Here is a 19496-nt window from a genome sequence, read left to right on the forward strand (position 1 = left end):
TTCGTTTTAATGTATACTGTTAATACTTAATATTTTAATTTACTCTGCAAGCTTCTAATTTTTGTCAATCTCATTCTCATCCATGAACTTGTATTTATGTTGACAATTATGTTAATTATAGTGAAAGAAATACTATGTTTTATGATGAAAGTATCGTAAATGTCATATAAAAAATAAAATAAAAACACTGCAATTATGGTAAGAGTAGGATGGGAGAAATTTCTCTCGTGAGTGCTACTATATTTAAAAACATGATTCTTAAAAAAATCACTATTCACGTCCATTCCCCATTTAATGAATACAGATTTCAAACAAACAATATTGAATATTTTATTTATTTATTTAAAAAGATGGAATTTCCAGTATCAAAGCAATGTAGAGTAAATTCATTAGCCACTAAGGTCATCTCCAACCGATCACTCTATTTCTCACTCTATTTTTCAGTAAACAGTGATTTCTCTCCAATCGAACTCTATTTCCCACTCTATTTTTCACTTTATTTTTCACTCTATTAATAAAAATTACAACACAAAAAAATAAAATTGTTAATGTAATTGTGTTTGATATTAATTTATTATGACCGTTTTAATATTAGAATTTTATTGTAATGTGCATATATCATTGTTGTATTTTAAAATATTGTTGTCTTTTAAATTATGCTAAATATTAAATTTTATATAAATTAAATAATTTTAGGGATAAATATTAAATAATTATATAAAATCTGGGTATTTGAGCAAATTTTAAAATTTATAGAGCAGTGAACAGTGCAGCGCTACAAATAGCGCTGCACTGTTCAAAATTTCTATCCCACGCTATAATAGCGTGAGATATGAAGACCCACTGGAGCACCCACGCTATAATAGCTGGGATTTGGCGCTCCAGTGGAGATGCTCTAACTAACAATACAAGTACAACACAATGTTGAAGGCGACATTTTGTGGTCTGAATCTGAAATGGCTCAAAACTTGATCTCTCTACTTGTCAATGAGAGAAGCTACGGTGAGATGGACATCTTCCTTGGTTTGTTTATCGAAGGGATCGTCGCCAATATATAAATCGAATAAGGAACGACACAACAGCTTGCTCTGAATCCTTCCCACTTCATTTCCATCAACTGCATGAAATGAAACCAACAAAAACAGTCAATATTGCAATTTGCAAGCCACAGATATTATGATTGATTATTGGAGACAACAAATCGATAGAAAGATATTTTTCGTTATGCCTTTTTTACCCTCTTGCTCTGCATTTTACATGAATGCCACATTTCATCCACATGTCTCTCAAACACCTCTTCTTTTATTATTTATTAAGGGCACGGGGGCAAGAAAGAACAAAGATGTACATCTAAATTAGATGTCGTTTGTGCAAAACATATACACAAAAGGGAGCAAGTACAAAGGAGAGAGTCACTCGTTTTTTAATTTATAAAAATCATTCTTTTAGTTCAGTTCGTTGAATGGATGTCCAGCTTTAATGTTTTCAGACACTAAAGCTGTTCAGAGAGAACGAGAATGCGACAATGGAAAAGACAAAAAAAAAAAAAAAACAAAAAAAAAACAAAACATCGTGCATGTGTTCGCTAGTAGGTTGAAAACAACAAACCGATTCCCATCATATATTGGAATTGGTTATTGTCAAGAGTCTCAAGGCCACACTATAAACTAGCACCGACACCATATTTGATATGATAGAAAATTGAGAGAGAAATTTAAACGAGTAGAATCCGCTAATATATTAAATAGAAAAGTTTGGTACTGTAAAAGATTTTTTTACACCATTTACAACTTAAATGCTAACTTCATTCTCAATTCAATTTTTAAATTTTTTCTAAGAAAAATAAATGTGTATACAAAAAATATTTATTTTCCGGATATTTTTATGCCTGTAAAAGAACAACATGAAATAGTGAGCAAATGCTAAGCTGAGTCAAGGTTAGGCAACTGTAACTTTCAAACAAGGTCATTTGACTAAGCCTGTACAATACTTGGCATAAACATATATGTCCACACTGATAAGCATTCCAAATTTGGAAATCGGATCTTTTAGTACAAACTTCTAGAGACATAGATGTACTAGACCAGTAAGTTAAATGAAGCAAAATCTGTTTGACAAGTTTCATATCTCCATGATATGCATATCCCTACGATCTAGACCTTTCTACTTCAAGTGGTTCTGTGACTCTTTTTACAAGTTAAACTTGAGAAATCATTTATCTGAACCGAATGTCCCTTGCTTGCTTGATTTCTAAGCATACATGCACAGAGAACCGAAGACCACAGCGAGAATTCTAATAGTCGTACCTCTATTCTCAAATAATCCCTCTTACTGATAGACTGATGAAACTTCTCAGTATTCTGTAATTGACCCCTAACTATCAACTTATCATTACAAAATACTTTCTTTCTTCTATAGCTTTTCTATGAACTACGCTTGGCTTTGATGAATTTACTGAACTTTTTCTAAGCTTATTATGCCAAGATTCTCTCTGCAATACGGACGTTATTGACAAGATTTTCGTAGTCTTATCAGTTTTTTTTTCTTTTTTCTTTTTTAATCCAACACACATTCAACATAGTGCAACAGAAAGATAAGTCTACATCAAAAATATCTTACTTGTTGTTCGAAGAACATGGCCTCTTTCCCTTGCAAGTTCTATCACAGATCCCTGTGGTAGTTTATACTCATCTTTGAACTGGGATGTGAACCTGAAATTTCCGTGGCTATCAGACTAATAGTCACAGCAACAATATATCACAAGATTTGACATTGACAATGGATTCAACGTCATAAAAAATTCAATCTACAATTCTAAATGATCTACAATGCTCATGATAAAAAGGTAAACAATAAGTAGATAACCGATCAAATTTTACCTTTGAAGGAGTTCATTATTTTCGGAACCCCCAAATTTTTTCAGTCTGCTTCCAACCGAATCCTCAAAAGCACTGCGTACGGACCTAATGCTCAATCTCCCGTACATAATTTGAAGCCTTACAGTCATGTTTATGTCACTTTCCAACAGTTGATCACTAATCTCCTTGCTCTGAACGATCTCTAAGCTCGAAAGCTTCGCATACTTATCTCCGAGTGTTTTCTTTATGTCATCCTCATCGGCATAAACTCCTATGGAGAGACATAGCAATTTTTGGATCACAAGTATTTTTGTAGCTGATGAAAAACTTAGTCTGCCTGATTTCAAATTTCTCACTAGCATTTTAATCAAATCACAAGCAACCTAAAAAGTGCATTTGGATAGAAGAGCAAGGACAGCAACACGCAAAACAGCATTTCGATCGCAGACATTTCTATCTAACCAAACTAGTCTGCTCAATTTCAAATTCATCTCGCGCCTTGGCAACACAAACTTGTAATCAAAGCACATCAAATCTCAAAGACAGAAAGAAAAATGTAAATTCAATTCTGTATCCTAACGCAGAATGAGAACGTCGAGAGTAAGATAAAGAATACCGAAAGCGTAGACGTCGATGTTCTTGAGACCGAAGACGCTCTTCTTTCTGATGCCGACGCCGAGAAGGCTGAGAGAATCGGAGAGCACCGAAGGAAACGAGACACCGGTTCTGGAATCCAGCGCCGGATCGGTGAGCGAGAGCGAGCCCCAGAGTGGGCGACGCGAGGAACGGTTTGCGAAGAAGAAGCTCGCGGCGTCGTCGAGAAACGGCGACGCGACTCCGGACGAGACTGCGATTGAGGCGGCAGCGCCGGCGCCGGCGAGTGCGAGAGTGACGGCGGCGGCATTGAGGCCGCGGGAGGTGGGAGAGGGGGTTCGAGGTGGCCGCCTTATGGGTTGAGAAAACAAGAATGGGAATCGGAGTGATACCATTGTGGACTTTTTTTATTTTTTTTTATTTTTTTTTTTTTTTTTAAATGAGCATTGGAATTTCAATACCTTGATAAATTGTATAATTGCCCCTTGATTTATGACCTCACCGACAAAAGATGACTTATGATATAAAGTTGAGGTTATTGGACCTCAATATCATGACCGACAAAATTTATGGACCTTCCGTGTATTATAAGCTCACTCCGTCAGTTAAATGGCCACGTGGTAATCACATGGTACCAGAGTTAAACGAGTTTACGAGAATGTCCTTGGACGATGTATGAAGTAAAAGAATTGCTTTGATTTTTCATTTTATTTTCAGTTCTCATTTTCATTCAATAAAACCATTCGAAAAAGAGAGAACCACCAAATTGACTGAGCCCCGAGCTATCCAAATCTCCACGGGCTCGATGGAGATTTTCTTCTCCCGAAACAATGCCTTGCTGGCGTCCCGGCGGCTTCTCCTCCTCCAGAGGCTGGCGTACCTCAACGTCGGAATCTACCCGTTCACCTCCATCTTCGTCATCGTGTACTGCTTCCTTCTCCGGCCACTTCATCGTCCAGACGCTCAATGTCGCCTTCCTTATCTACCTCCCCATCATCACCGTCTGCCTCATCGGCCTCGCCATCCTCGAGGTCAAGTGGTCCGGTGTCGGCCTCGAGGAGTGGTGGCACAACGAGCAGTTCTGGCTCATCTCCGGGCCGGCCGCGAGGTGGGCACTAGTGCCGGAGACTCCGGCACTAGTGCCCACCTCGCGGCCGTCGTCCAGGGCCTCCTCACGGTCATCGTCGGGATCGAGATCTCCTTCATGCTCACCTCCAAGTCCGCCGCCGGGGAAGACGCCGACGACGTCTTTGCGGATCTCTACCTTGTGAAGTGGTCGCCGCTCATGATTCCTCCGATCGTCATCGCTATGGTCAACATCATCTCCATCGTCGTCGCCTTCTCGAGGACAATCTACAGCTCGTCTCCGAAGTGGAGCAAGTTCGTCGGCGGGGCATTCTTCAGCTTCTGGGGCGTTCGTCGGCGGGGCGTTCACAAATAGAGTTTTTGAGTTCTAGGGTTTTAGTGTTAAGACTCGATTAAATTGAAATGCGATTTTGAGATTTTTACATTCGACTTATTTTTTTTTCTTTATTTAATTTACTCTGACACCTCAAGTTATTTAATTTAAATGAATAAACAAACAATAAAATACACTTACTCATCCGACTAACAAAATAACGATTTTACCCTTATTTACCAGAACACGTGCGTTCCACGTGATTATTTAACTGACGATTGGGCCTCTTTTTTGACGGAATGACCCAACTGCTACTTTTTTATATAGCAGGGGGTTAACAAATAGTTTTAAAAAGATATGGGGCATTTTGCAGTGAGACCATAAATCAGGGGACAATTATACAATTTATTCTTATTATAATCGCTATTTTGAAAATATTACACCCTACGACCGTTACAATTCATAACACAACAAAAGTAATAAAGAAACAACCTTTAAACTTGAACAAGTAAGATTTTTTTTTTTAATCAATATAAACTTCAATTATATGTTACATCAAACAGAAATGATGATATTTAAAAGGGTTATTTAGGTATATAGCCACACGGCTATATGAGAATTTGATTTTAGCCAACCTTTTGTTAATTTCTTGTTAATAGCCATATGAATCTATTTATAGCATGTTAAAAGACTTGAATGACCTCAAATATTTCTCGCCCATTTTCAGCCATAACTACATCGCGCAAATTGAGGGATACAATTAACACGGGATATTAAACCATCTGACCAAAATCAAATCTTCACGCAACCAAAAAAAAAAACCCTCTCTAACGAAAACCCTAAGAGGAGAGATGAGTCTCGGTGTCGGAGCGGCGATGCTCCAGCGATGAAGGATTCTCCGTCGCCTGTAAAGAAGAAGAATTGGGAAAGAAGAACCCAAATATTTTACGGAAAGAAGAACCCAAATGTTTTATTTTTTATTAATGAAGATCCTTCATTTTTTTTTCTCTCTTCTTCTTCTTCTTCATCGGTATTGCTGGTGGTTTTGAGTGTATGAGATTTGTTGTGATTGTAAATTTGCTGAGATTTTGGTTCTGGTGAATTCTTATTCAGTATTGTAAATACAACATTGATTTACAGTTAATACCAATTGTTTCATCGTAAAATGCATTGTAAATACAAAGATGATTTTTTTTTTCTCTTCTTATTCTTCTTCTTTTTCATCGGAATTGCTGGTGGTTTTAAGTGTATGAGATTTGTTTCAGTGATTGTGAATTTGCTGAGATTTTGGTTCTGGTGAATTCTTATCCAGAATTGTAAATACGACGTTTATTTACAGTTAATACCAATTGTTTTATTGTAAAATGCATTGTAAATACAAAGATGATTTACAGTATATTCGTGTAAATAAACTGAAAAAAATTCTGGAAATATTTTGGACGTTCTAAAATTATGAAAACAAATAATATCAATAAATGAATAATATATTTACAGATGTTATCCATAATAAATTGCCACGAAAATAGAAACTAATTAGTTAAAGTCAACGCTGAAAATTTCCAAATACACGTTAACAATATTTCCAAATCGGTTAGATTCAAAATTAAAAAAAAAATTGCCTAATTCAATTAGCGGGTGTAATAAATAAGGGCGAATGTGTAAAACTAATTCAATTAATAAGATACCACGTAAGAAAGATGGTTATTTACGGGAAATTAACGAAAGGTTGACTAAAACCAAATTACTAGTTTTTAAGATGGCTACGAAGCCAATTATTTGTATTTAAAATGGGAAATCATCATCAAATGACGTTGCATCAAATAAAATTACGATTTGTCTCATGTTACAAAATTTACAAAAATGTGCAATTATTAAATCTTAATAATTTTTTTGATTATGTGATTAATTTTTTTAGAGTTGTATATTATTATATACAACGTTAAATTTTTTAATGATAGTCTCAACAAGTAAATTGATAAGGTAAATTTAGCTATTTTATTCAAACTTAAAAGTTTGTCTATTTTTCTAACTACTAATCTCAAATAGCCATTTTGTATAATTTTTCATTTTTTTCTATATAAAATAGCTTTTTTTTTATTGTGATTTAAAACTCTATATGTTAATTTTAAAAAAAAAAAATACAATTACTAAGTCCAAATTTTGTTGAAACTTGTGCATAAATATTTTTGAAAAAATGCAGTAACAATATATGATGTTTACACATATATATCCATTAGTTTTTGAAAAATTTGTTTCAATTAGTCAATCCTCTAACTTCTTTTGAGATTTTAGCCAAAATTTCACATTATTAAGAAAATAGTCCTACAATTAATTAACTAAAGAGTAACTTTAATCTACTCTTTAATTAATTTAATGGGCACTGATGAAATCTAGCCAAATTGAAACATAGGATTTGCAATGTAGCCATAGTTTGATTAATTTAGGTTAATTAGCCAAACATGTTAGTATTTTACCTAAATACCTTTAATTATCCATTTTTAGAATTTTTTTTAAAGCATAATAATTAGGATCGCACAAATTAAACAATTAAACAAATTAACAAAAAAATCATCACAATTAACAAAAGAAAAATCAAACAAATTAAACAAAAAAATTGTCACTTTTCATTAACCAAAAAAAATATCAAATCGAGAAGAAAAAAAAATTTCCCACGGAAGAAGATGAAGACACCTAACTATTAACAGTTATTAACGAATATTAGCTGCACATTTTTAAAAAAACTTCGAAAAACATAAACCCAAAAATTCTTTAACATATACTAACAATTATTAATGCGCAATTTGAAAAACAACGGCATAAAATCATAAATCCAGTTACCTATTAATAGTTATTACCGAATATTAAATTAATAAGATTTAGAAGAAAAAAATTAGAATCGCTGTTGATGATCTTCGCACTGATCTTCAAACACTAACCCTGTGGCAACCCAAAACTTTGGACTATTAAAAGATTAGTGAAATCCTATTATTGATTTATTTTTTTTTATCAAGATATATTAGAAATTTTTTTTTTTGGTATAAATATGTACGTATATAGCCTATGTGTAACTTTACACTAATTATTTTATCAATGATGTGTAAGTGTAGGTGTTGATGTGTAAATATTCACGCAACAATTAACAACACACATGTATATATACAAGTGGGTGATAATAATAAGTATTCTTTTCTCAAGGTATACATATCTGTTTATTTTCTACAATAAGCAACAAACATATTAAAGTATGAGCACGTGAGATATTTTTGCACTGTTAGTGTGTATATATTTTTTTTCCTGCCCGAGAAAGTAGTGTTGAGCAAGTGGTTTTTTTTGCACCGCTTCTAGAAGAATACATGCCTTGAATATAGCAACTCATCAGTTATATGAAAAGAAAATAATAAATAAGTTTGCGATTTGAACTTGGAAGAACGAGTCTTCATGATATTAGGAAAGAAAATAAAATAAAATAGTATCTTTTATCACGTTTTGATTTTATTTTGTTCAGCGTTCACAGCCTATAAATAACTCTGATCCTTTTCATGAGAAAAACTTTTTTCTCTCTCGCTCACAAAATTCTGCCTACTATCTTCATCAATTTTTCTTTAACCAAAGAAAAACCCTAAACGCCTTTTTACCTCTTCCGAATTCTTTTTCCTTATCTCATCAAGAGTTGTCGTGGTCAGTTCATACTCTTCCTTTATTTTTTTTATGCTTTTATTTCGTTTTTTTATGTGAAAAATTAGGTTTAATATTTCCTGTTTAGAAATCAGTTTTAAGCAGTGTAAAAATCGCACGTTTTAAAATAGCTAAAAACGGTTTTTGAATCTAATTTTTTTACAGATTATACTTTCACATGTTATTTAATTGTGGTTTAAATTTTAGAATTTTTCGAGTTCTCATTATTATTTTATGAATTAATTGCGATCAGTGCGCAGACTAGTTTTTACCCTGATCTTTTTACAACAAAACGTCTTGTTTATATATCTACAAAATTCTTTTTGAGCTAATTTTATACACGGCCTAGTTCTATATGTTTATGATATCTACTCCAAATTTTAGAATTTTTGGATGCCCACAGAATATATTTGGGATAAAATCCAAACGGTGCGCAGAATCGTTCCAAAACAGTTTTTGTTTTTAAAACGACTAAATATTGCTTTCTTACACTTTTTATTTTTTTAAAAAATAATCTGAGCATATTCTGTACATGCCTCTGAAGTAAGAAGTGTTCCAAATATTATTTCGCTCTCACAGTAATTTTATAGATTTATTTTAAAAAAAAAATATTTTATCGACCCCAAGGGTATTTTCGTAATTTACACCTTCAGCCGAAATTTTGAAATTTCCAGAAACTAAGTCATGTATTAAATCCCTTTTCTTACCTGATAAGTAATAGTCAACCTTTTCCGTTTAGGTTCCGAGTCATTAAGAGCATCATTTTCCTTCGACGGTCTTCGATCCTAATTCCGATATCCAGGTGAGAATAATCTCACTGCAACACGGATTAGTTCAAAATATACTAAGTATTATGTGATATGAAGTATTTATGTATTGTGTGAATTTTTGTGTGTGTGTTTGTTCGGAATGTGCTTGGTATGATTTGGTATGACGATATGTGAGTTATGTTATCTTATGTTGTGTGTATTAGAATATCTATAACACATCTTATCTTGCTAGCTATGTTATCATGTATGTTTTTTTTTTATCTTATGTCGCTCATGCTTTTAACGTAATAAACACGGTTAATAAGTTAAGTAAGCAAGAGAGTCGTACCGCCTCGAACTACGGAGGTAACTAGAGGAATTTCTCGAGCCGAACTACGGGCTCACATAGAGAGTTCCTTATATGTTTATGTATGTGACGGGGCGTTCTATGGGAGGTCGCAGCCCCATGGTTCGTTACCAAAGTGTACACTGAAATCGGTACGGCTACTCTAGGGGACCCCCGAACTAAAATACGATAGACGTTTAAATAGGGTATCTCATGTCACGGTTAAATTTAAAATACTAATAACCGGTTCATGCATTTTATTTTATTACTTATGTTTTGTGAGTTATAGGTATTCTCGCTGAGCGTTAGCTCACTCTATGTTTATACGTCCGTGTTGTAGGTAAACAACATATGAGCAAGTGAGGAGGGTGGATCAGCGGCGGCGATAGCGAGAGGGTTGAGTTATGGTTGCCGTTTTCGAAAATAAAAAGACTTACGCTTTGCTTTCAGTTTTGCAATAATCCAAACCCAAGGTTTTATTGTTCATAGTTTAAGTTATGTTTTTCAATTTCGTTAAAGGTTACGACTTTATTTATGGTATTTATTTTACGATGGTATTTTGTTGGTTTTAAATTTCCATTATGCAACTTCGACTTTTTGGTTGTTTTCGTTCATCAAGTTTAAATGAAAAATTATTTTTAGGTTACGAGTTTTCAAACTTTATATTTTAAGTTATGTTTAAAAAAAAAAATTTACCTCAAATTTTCTTAAGTTTTAAAAAGTAAGATAAGTAAGACGGTCCGAAAAGTCGGGTCGTCACAAACCCTAGCCCCGTTCTTCGGTTGCGAGTCCTACATCAAGTAATCCACATAAAACAACAAAGAAATCAAGCCATAAGTTTCTAAACCCTTAATCGGATAAAAACATAAAACACCGTTTTGGAGGCCGAAACGGTAAAATTTGACTAAAATCATCGAACGCTTGTGACAAATTTACAAGATTGTTTGTTTTCACTAAAAAATCTATACTGATTTGCGAAATTCCGACTTCGTATTCCAGTACTGCATCAGAGAGAGAGAGTGATTTTGGAGAGAGAGAAAAATTCAAAAAAAAAATGAGAGCGATAGGATATCGATAGAGAGCTTGAGATCCTATTAATGAGGGAGATTTTACTAATAAATTGGTTATTTTTAATTTCAAAATTTTATTTTATTAACTAATAAAAAGAAGGGTAATAAGGGTATTAAAAGTCTGGCACGTCAGCATGATGGATATTTTAAAAAAAAAACGTGAGCTAAAATGAAATTTACACGTTTCCAATGGTTTACTTGGTGACAATTCTCTAATTTAATTTACTTTTTAGTTAATTAATTTACTACGGACCTGATGAACTATTTTCTTAATAAAATGAAATTTTGACTATTCTTAAAAAGATGATGAGCTATTGGGTTACGGGTCTAATTGCCCTTTTTTTGCGCCGGTAATAATACTTAATTCGTACTAGTTGCACCGTATGTACTTCCTCTGTTATGTTGGATAAAAAAAACACGTGACAAACCTCATATTTAATGATAAATTAATGGGTTTTTAAAAAAATTAGTTCAAAATAATTTATAATACAAAATTTTTAAAAAAAAATCTCTCTCCTCATTAATATACAAACATATTATTTCTTTCTTCAATTTAATTAAACATTAATTTATGATTAAAGATTATTAAGAAAAGACCTCTTCAAGAACCTTAATTTTATATTCTTCTCTCTTTGAAACATCTCACTCTCTTTCTAATTCGATAGGCATTGAGAAACGACTATGTTGAATTTTTGTCGACAATAATACAGTATTGCAAGTATTAATAATTACAATAATACAGTATTGATTAGGCAACACGCTAACAATTGATAGAATAATTGTAATTAATGGAATTAGTGTTAATGCGATTTCTATGATAACATTCACGAGACACGTGTTGGTGGTGCGAGCTGGCGACGAGTATCGATCTTAAGTTGTGAGTGTCGAATTTTTATGGTTTTCTAAAAGATCGTAATGGAGAGAGGATATCTTGTACTTGTAGTATTACGACCGCAATGGAGGCCTTAGGAAATCGAGGTGCGCGGTGTGATTCGTCGTGTTCTTCTCCGTAGCTGGAATAGAAGGTACAAAGGGGTATTTATATATATATATATATATATATATATATATATATATATATATATATATAATGTTCCTCTTATTAAGCAAAGAACACGAGAATTAGATTTCTCAATTAAGCTCTTTGACACTTTTTGAGAGGGAATGTAATTTGGCATAATTTTAGCCTTCGTTTATGAAATAAAATATGAGAGATGAAATATTTCTTCTTCAATTCTACAGAGAATGAGAGTAGATTATTCCTTTTTTTATTTGAGGTGAGAGATTTTTTTTGAGTTTGAGAGAAAAAAATGGGAGTTAAGAGAATTTAGAGTTGAGAGAATTCTTAGTTGAAATCACTTTTCTGAGTTTAGAATGACTTACTTTCTGGTTTGTGTGAGTGAGCTATTTATAGAATATTGGCGCTTGGCTCTTGGTGCTTGACGTTTGGCGCTTGTCGCTTTGGCGCTTGGCATGAAGCAGGGCCGCGTGTCATCATGAAATAATTTGTAAGCATGTTTATCGGCCTCAGTTTTGATCAAGCATATTTTCGCCCTATTTGACTAAGTTATCCTTTTGCATTATGATGCCGTTTTTGTAAATGTAATGTCGTTTTAGCAATTGAGACGTCGTTTTTATCATAAGGAAAATGACGGTATTTAACTATTAGCATATGAAAAATCACTTTTGATGGTAATGGACCATGGTAAAATAGAAGGAAATTAGTTTCCTTGTAGAAGGTTTATATTTCCTTGATTGATTTCAACGTGATGAAAATTAAGTACACGAGTACATGAGAAAGTAAACTATTCATAGTTTGTTGATATGGTCGGGCAGTTAGTATGTAACTAATTGAACAATATATGTTGTAATCTATTGAGAGTTGGACTCTTATTATTGATCTAGCTATTTTTAGCATATATTGAATAAGACCTCCTTGAGAGATTAAAAAAAATTCTTTTAATTATCTAACTATTTGATTTATAGCGTTTTGTATAATAGCCAATCTTTTGTAAATTTTATGTAAATAGTCACCTCAACTTATTTACGGCACTAAAAAAAATATAAAAAAACCCAAAATAGATGGGAATGTATTTGAGTATTTTTGTCTTTTTGAGTGCCGTAAATAAGTTAAGGTAGCTATTTACAAAAAAATTACAAAAGATTGGCTATTTAGCAATTCTTAGATTTTCGGTGGCTTATTTGACTAATTTTTTGTTAAAAAAATAATGTCCTTAAAACAATTTTACAACAAATTATTGAATAACTCATGTTTAATGGTAAGATTATAATCACCTAAATCAAGAGGTAAAGAGAGATCTAACATAACTTGTTGTGTTCTTTGATGTGAGCCTATATGGACAAAACTTCGAGCATTGGGGACATGATTCAAATTTATGGAAAATTTTGAAATTTTCATACATGGAAATTCGAGAGATATTATTTCATTCTTTGTTTATAGAAGTGAATAAAAAACCGGACTTTAACCAATAAATACGATAATTGAATAAGACATTGCAAATTATATGTCGCAAGTTGGTATAATATATTAGCTTGTTATTTACAAACAGAAGAGTTGAACACAAATATAGTTTGAGAGGTAAATCGATAATTTTACACTTTATCAGGGTCACTGGTATTCATAGAGGGCGAGGAGTTGATTTTACCAGATGGATCGCTCAATTGTGTATAAAGCCGGACAATATGTATATCTCATGCGAAACAAGAGATCCCACACCATATTCTTTAGTATAGTATTAAAGTGTTAGAATAAAGTACTAGGATTTATCATGATAAATGAGTTTGTTTATTCTAATTAAAGTTTGATTTTGCATACACTCATCAGATGCCAAACCTATCTCATACTCTTACTAGACAGCTGCACGCGAATAATATTCGAGCTCAAAATCAGGTCAAAATTGATTTTTTTAATTAAATTTAAAATGATGTTCTTAACATTGTTTTAGTCTTAAGTTTGTATAACTAGTTGGTTTTGCTTAATTAGTTTGACATTGTGTATAAGTTTAATATTGATGTTTTTAAAATATTGTTAGTTTTAAATTTTTACAATAAGTTTATTGATTGTTTTACAGGTTTAAAATTGATGTTTTTCTAAATGTGTCCGTTTTAATTTTTTAAAATTAATTGATTGGTTTTTAATTAAATTTGAACTTGAAATTCTGATTAGTTGCAATGGCAAGATGTCGCACACAATGTGTTGACAATGTGTCCGACAACTTGCTTGAACACAGATATGGATAAACAACAAAAGTGCAGTAAACAAAGTACACAGGATATGGTTACCCAGTTCGGTGAAACACACCTACATCTGGGGGCACGCTGCCAGTGGAAAGGATTTTCACTATCTTGTAGTCAATAGTACACACAAGGTTATATCTGATTACAATCAACAAATCAATAAAACCTAGAGACTATTACTACCAGTGATCACCTAGACAGGGACTCCCCCTGAATTTGAGCTCCGTCTCAATTCCACCCTTCGAGCAACCTCCTGGCTCGGTTGACCTTCAGTCTTCAGAAGCACGTGAACCTTCAATCACGAAAAGCACAAGAACCCAAATCTCACATACACTCAATCTGTAGAAAAGTGTTTGAGAGAGTACACCACTTAAAACCAAAACACACAGCCTCCCAGTCCGCCGATCTTGCACGTCTAAGAGCTCTGAGTGTTTGATCAAAAAGTGTCCGGGCTGCTAAGGGAGAGCACACGGCTTTTATAGCAGCTGGACAATCCTGGAAGATATCTCGGGTTTCCTTACCCGGCCTCATGCGAATATCTCAAAGTAAAGACTCCATCAAAGAGAATATTCGTGCAATGAAGAGCAGCGGAGGATAACTTGCAATGAAGGCTCCAGCGAGGCAGATATCTTGTAATGAAGACAGCAGCGAGGCAATAACTCAGCAATAAATCACCAGCGAAGCAATCTGTCGAAACTGGAAACTTGCCTGAAATACTGTCTGCACACACGAGGAAAGATGTCAACCCAGAAGATGAAACATAACATCCGACATCTTTCCATACCACTTGCACTAAAAAATAAAGCCAACAAAACAACGTAACAACAATCTCCCCCTTTGGCTATTTTTTAGGCAAGCACTTCCAGGACCAGTTCTCATACAAGCGTCAAAACCAGAAAGAGAGTCAAAATAAATGACCTCATGACGCCTCTCCCCCTGATTGCCTCAAAAAGATACCAAAGGCAAGGAACGACCAACACAGAAGGAGGAACAAAAGCCTGAAAAGGGAATGAGAACTAGGAAAAACAGCATATCATTCAGCAGAAAAAGTACGATAGAGCTGTCTTACAAACATCCAAAACGAAACATATCAGTCTGAAGCACAAAGGGAAAAGTAGCAAAAGATGTCTAGAACAGAGAATATTACAGACCAGAACCGAATCAACCAATAGTATCCTGATCATTCTCAGAGACATACACATCATCTTCAGAATCAGAGTCTTCAGTGGCTTCAGAGATATGAGACCCAGTGGCAGGACCTGGTTGAGACGAGGTGGCAGAGCTCGGGGCAATAAGATCTTTGAGAAGAGCTTCACACATGGCTTTTCTGGATGAGAGAGTCTCGATGGTCTTTTTCAGAATCTCAACTTCTTCAATGAGTTCCTTCACCACTTTTCTCTGAACACCTTCAGTCATGGAACTCAAGTGAAGATTGCTTGCAGGTGCGTCAGATGTCTCGCCAGAAGGTCTGACAAGATCCTGAGCATGTTTCCCTTCAAATAATTTGGGACTGAAGGAAAGGGCACCAGGACGCTTACCCACCACATCTGAGCTCCTCAAGATGTTCTTGTTTTGATAAAGCAGAATCCCAGTGATAAGAGAGGGAAAGCCGATGGGAAGCTTTACTGCAAAAGACTTGGCATGTTTTGCCAAGTGATCAAAAACAAAATCACCAAAGTCGAAAGAGGAGCGAGTACCTATCTGAAAAATGAGCCGAGCGAGATCTGCTGTGATGCTGGACCCATGAGAAGAGGGAGCCCAGTTGGCGATGCCAATGCGATACAGGACAGAGTACTTGACGGTGAGCTCGGCAGAGGGCAAAGTTCCCTTAGAGGGCCAGACCTTGGTATCATTACCAGTAATTTCTTGCACGATGACGTCTAGAGAGGGAACACGATCAGCTGTGATGATCTTCCCCCGGCCCAAAAACTTGTTGATCACATCAGGAGAGATCTCAAAACTGTGACCTCTGACAAAGACCTTCCTGAACTCTGGGTCTTCAGGAGAATCAAAGGAAGAGGAGAGATTAACAATGAACTCTTTGACCAGCGCCGGATAGAACACTCCAATGCCAGTGACAGTCCTCAGCATCTCGGCGTCGTGAAGAAGCTCCATAATGGCATCAATTTTCAGCGCCTCAGTGGACAGTTCCTTTTCAGGAAAAATGGCGCGATGATAGACATATCTCCACTTGAGAACACCATCTTCTTTGTGGAAGGAGACATTATCCATGGGAGCAGCAGGAATATTCTTCGGCAGCTTTTGTCCTCCTACGGACCTTTTGTTTCCCAAACCGAGAGGAATAACAGAGTCTTCTTCTTCAATCACTTGGTCCTCAACAACTGGGGACAAGGGAGTCTGAGCCGGTTTCTTCACACGTTTCTTGATCATGCACATCTTTTCCCTTTTCTTTTTCTGAGCCGGGATGGGGACAACTGGAGAGCTTTCTTCTGAAGACTTCATCTCCATAATGGCATCAATTTTCAGCGCCTCAGTGGACAGTTCCTTTTCAGGAAAAATGGCGCGATGATAGACATATCTCCACTTGAGAACACCATCTTCTTTGTGGAAGGAGACATTATCCATGGGAGCAGCAGGAATATTCTTCGGCAGCTTTTGTCCTCCTACGGACCTTTTGTTTCCCAAACCGAGAGGAATAACAGAGTCTTCTTCTTCAATCACTTGGTCCTCAACAACTGGGGACAAGGGAGTCTGAGCCGGTTTCTTCACACGTTTCTTGATCATGCACATCTTTTCCCTTTTCTTTTTCTGAGCCGGGATGGGGACAACTGGAGAGCTTTCTTCTGAAGACTTCATCTTCTTCCTCTTTTCAGACAGAAGAGTAGCCAAGCACACATCATCATCTCTCTGAGTCTTCTTCTTCAGAGAAGCGAGGATGTCTTCTGCAGCCTCCTGAACCTGATCACCCTTCCTCTTTTCCCTTTGGGAAGATGTGGGCACATCTTTCGTGACATCTTTGTTCAAGCCCATCATGCCACCAATGACATCCTCAGGTGTAGGCTCATGATCATCAGGGCGCGAAATCTTATTTCTAGAACTAACATCAGGAACAGTAGGAGCTTTGGGGTTACCTCGAACAATCTTATGAGGGCTCTCGATAGGAGACTCTCCAGACCTGACTTCTTCTTCGCGATCAGCAATGTCTTGTCCCTTTTCCGAGGAGGAACTGCTGGAGCTTGCTTCTCCTGTGATGTCGGCGATGGAAAGAGCAGCTTTCTTCAAAATAGCACTTCTGGCGGCAGAGAGAGATGGGTTTTTAGGAGGGACCGTCAACCCAGCGTTCGCACCTCCGGCCTGACCATCGGCGCGTATGCTGGGGTTTAGACCTCGAACCCGGACACCATGCATGTTACTCTCAGCCCCAGGTTTCTTTGAGGCGACATGTTTCTTCTTCATCGTGGCTTTCTCAGAATGAGTGGTAGTACTGATTCCACTTCTCGTTCAAACCATTTTGAATAAAAATTTAGGGAAACTGCCACAAGGGTAACTGTCAAAATGGGTAAGAAAGCAAAATCGGGAAACAAATCTTAGGAGCACTGAAGAAGAATAGGAAATTTCGAAATTCAAACAGGAAATAACTTCCCCTTCTTTCTCGGAAGAGCAACCGTCTGCATGGGTGAGATCATGGCAAGAAAAACGACGTCGCAACTTCAAGTGGGCCTTGAACGTTCCTGGGCCCTGAGAGACAACACTTGGCAATATAGCCCGGCAAATCAGTCGAATGGGCCAACCAGAAACATGGGCCCATGAGAGAAACAACACACCAGTAACACGAACAAGAGTCAGCGAAGGATTAGCGCAAAAGTTAAGACCAAAAAATCCTTCGATAAACAATAATTGCTATTGATCAATAACACATAACCCAAGAGAGGATCTGAGATTTTCAAACCGGTTAGCATCCAAAGCCTTGGTGAAAATGTCTACAAGCTGTTTCTCGGTGTGAATGTATTCGAGTTTGATCTTCTTTTCTTCCACGAGATCTCGAATAAAATGATGTCTGATCTCAATATGCTTGGTCTTACTGTGTTGAACAGGATTCTTTGAGATGTTGATAGCGCTAATGTTGTCGCAGAATAATGTCATGACATCTTGTCCAACATCATACTCGGCGAGCATCTGCTTCATCCAGAGAAGCTGAGTGCAACTGCTCCCAGCAGCGATGTATTCAGCCTCAGCTGTGGACAAGGAAACACAGTTTTGCTTCTTGCTGAACCAAGAGATGAGATTGTTTCCAAGATAGAAGCATCCACCAGAAGTACTCTTTCTATCAATCGTGCTACCTGCCCAGTCAGCATCACAGTATCCCACAAGCGTAGAAGAAGTATCATAGGTATATAGTAAACCGAAATCAGCAGTACCTGAGATGTACCTTATGATTCGCTTAGCTTGAGCCAGATGGCTAGCTTTGGGATTGGCTTGATAGCGCACACAAACACCTACAGAGTAGGCTATGTCTGGTCGGCTGGCAGTGAGATAAAGAAGACTGCCAATGATGCTCCTGTAGAGACTTTGATCAACAGATTCTCCATGCTCATCCTTAGTGAGTTTGATGTGAGTAGCGGCCGGGGTCCGCTTGTGAGAGGATTTCTCCAGGCCAAACTTTTTCACCAAGTTTTTGGCATACTTACTTTGGGAAAGGAAGATACCATCATTCATTTGTTTGATTTGAAAACCCAGAAAGTAGTTTAATTCGCCGACCATACTCATCTCAAATTCTGACTGCATTTGTCGAACAAAAAGATCCACCATCTTGCTTGACATTCCTCCAAAGACGATGTCGTCAACATAAATCTGAGCTATCATGAGATTGCCATTCTCCTTTTTCACGAACAAAGTCTTGTCAACGCCACCTCGAGTATACCCATTCTGCACAAGAAATTGGGTAAGTCTTTCATACCAAGCACGAGGGGCCTGTTTAAGGCCGTAGAGAGCTTTTCTGAGTTTGTAGACATGTTGTGGAGAGCTGGGATCTGTAAACCCTTTCGGTTGAGCTACATAAACTTCCTCATTCAGGTACCCATTGAGGAATGCACTCTTAACGTCCATCTGATAAAGCTTGAATTGCAGGTGACACGAGATGCCAAGCAAAAGTCTGATAGCTTCAAGTCTCGCAACAGGGGCAAAGGTTTCATCAAAATCAACGCCTTCCACCTGTGAATAGCCCTGCGCCACAAGTCTAGCTTTGTTGCGAGTTATATTACCATGTTCATCAGATTTATTCTTAAAAATCCATTTAGTCCCAATGACATTTACATTGTTAGGCTTGGGGACCAGCTCCCAGACTTGGTTTCTTTCAAACTGAACCAGTTCTTCTTGCATAGCATTAACCCAATATTCATCATCAATAGCCTCGTTAACATTTTTTGGTTCAATCTTAGAGACGAAGCAGAGATTACCAATCATTTCCCGGTAGTTAACAGGAGGTTTTGGACGAGTCTTTATTCCTTCACTGATTTCGCCAATCACCTCATGAGCAGGATGATTTTTCTGAATTCTTCGAGAGGGGACTCTCTGTTCAGTCTTAGG

General features: G+C 36.3%; 1 protein-coding gene and 1 pseudogene across 1 annotated transcript; one reads left to right on the forward strand and one right to left on the reverse strand.

The window, feature by feature from the left end:
• Positions 1-205: 205 nt before the first annotated feature.
• On the reverse strand, positions 206-3874 carry FAP1 (Chalcone-flavanone isomerase family protein). The gene is made up of 5 exons (XM_089623600.1): positions 3475-3874; positions 2880-3129; positions 2620-2711; positions 896-1117; positions 206-396 (listed from the first exon to the last, which is right to left on the reverse strand). The coding sequence occupies exons 1-4, from the start codon at positions 3845-3847 to the stop codon at positions 978-980; spliced, it is 855 nt and encodes a 284-aa protein (XP_089479726.1). The 5' UTR covers positions 3848-3874; the 3' UTR covers positions 206-396; positions 896-977.
• Positions 3875-4061: 187 nt separating this feature from the next.
• LOC149388755 (cellulose synthase-like protein D4 pseudogene) lies at positions 4062-4893 on the forward strand (annotated as a pseudogene).
• Positions 4894-19496: the final 14603 nt, after the last annotated feature.

The sequence above is a fragment of the Urtica dioica genome, chromosome 8 (assembly GCF_054948205.1).
Source record: "Urtica dioica subsp. dioica isolate 48M chromosome 8, U.dioica_male_clone48M_v1_H2, whole genome shotgun sequence".
Taxonomy (NCBI): Eukaryota; Viridiplantae; Streptophyta; class Magnoliopsida; order Rosales; family Urticaceae; genus Urtica; species Urtica dioica.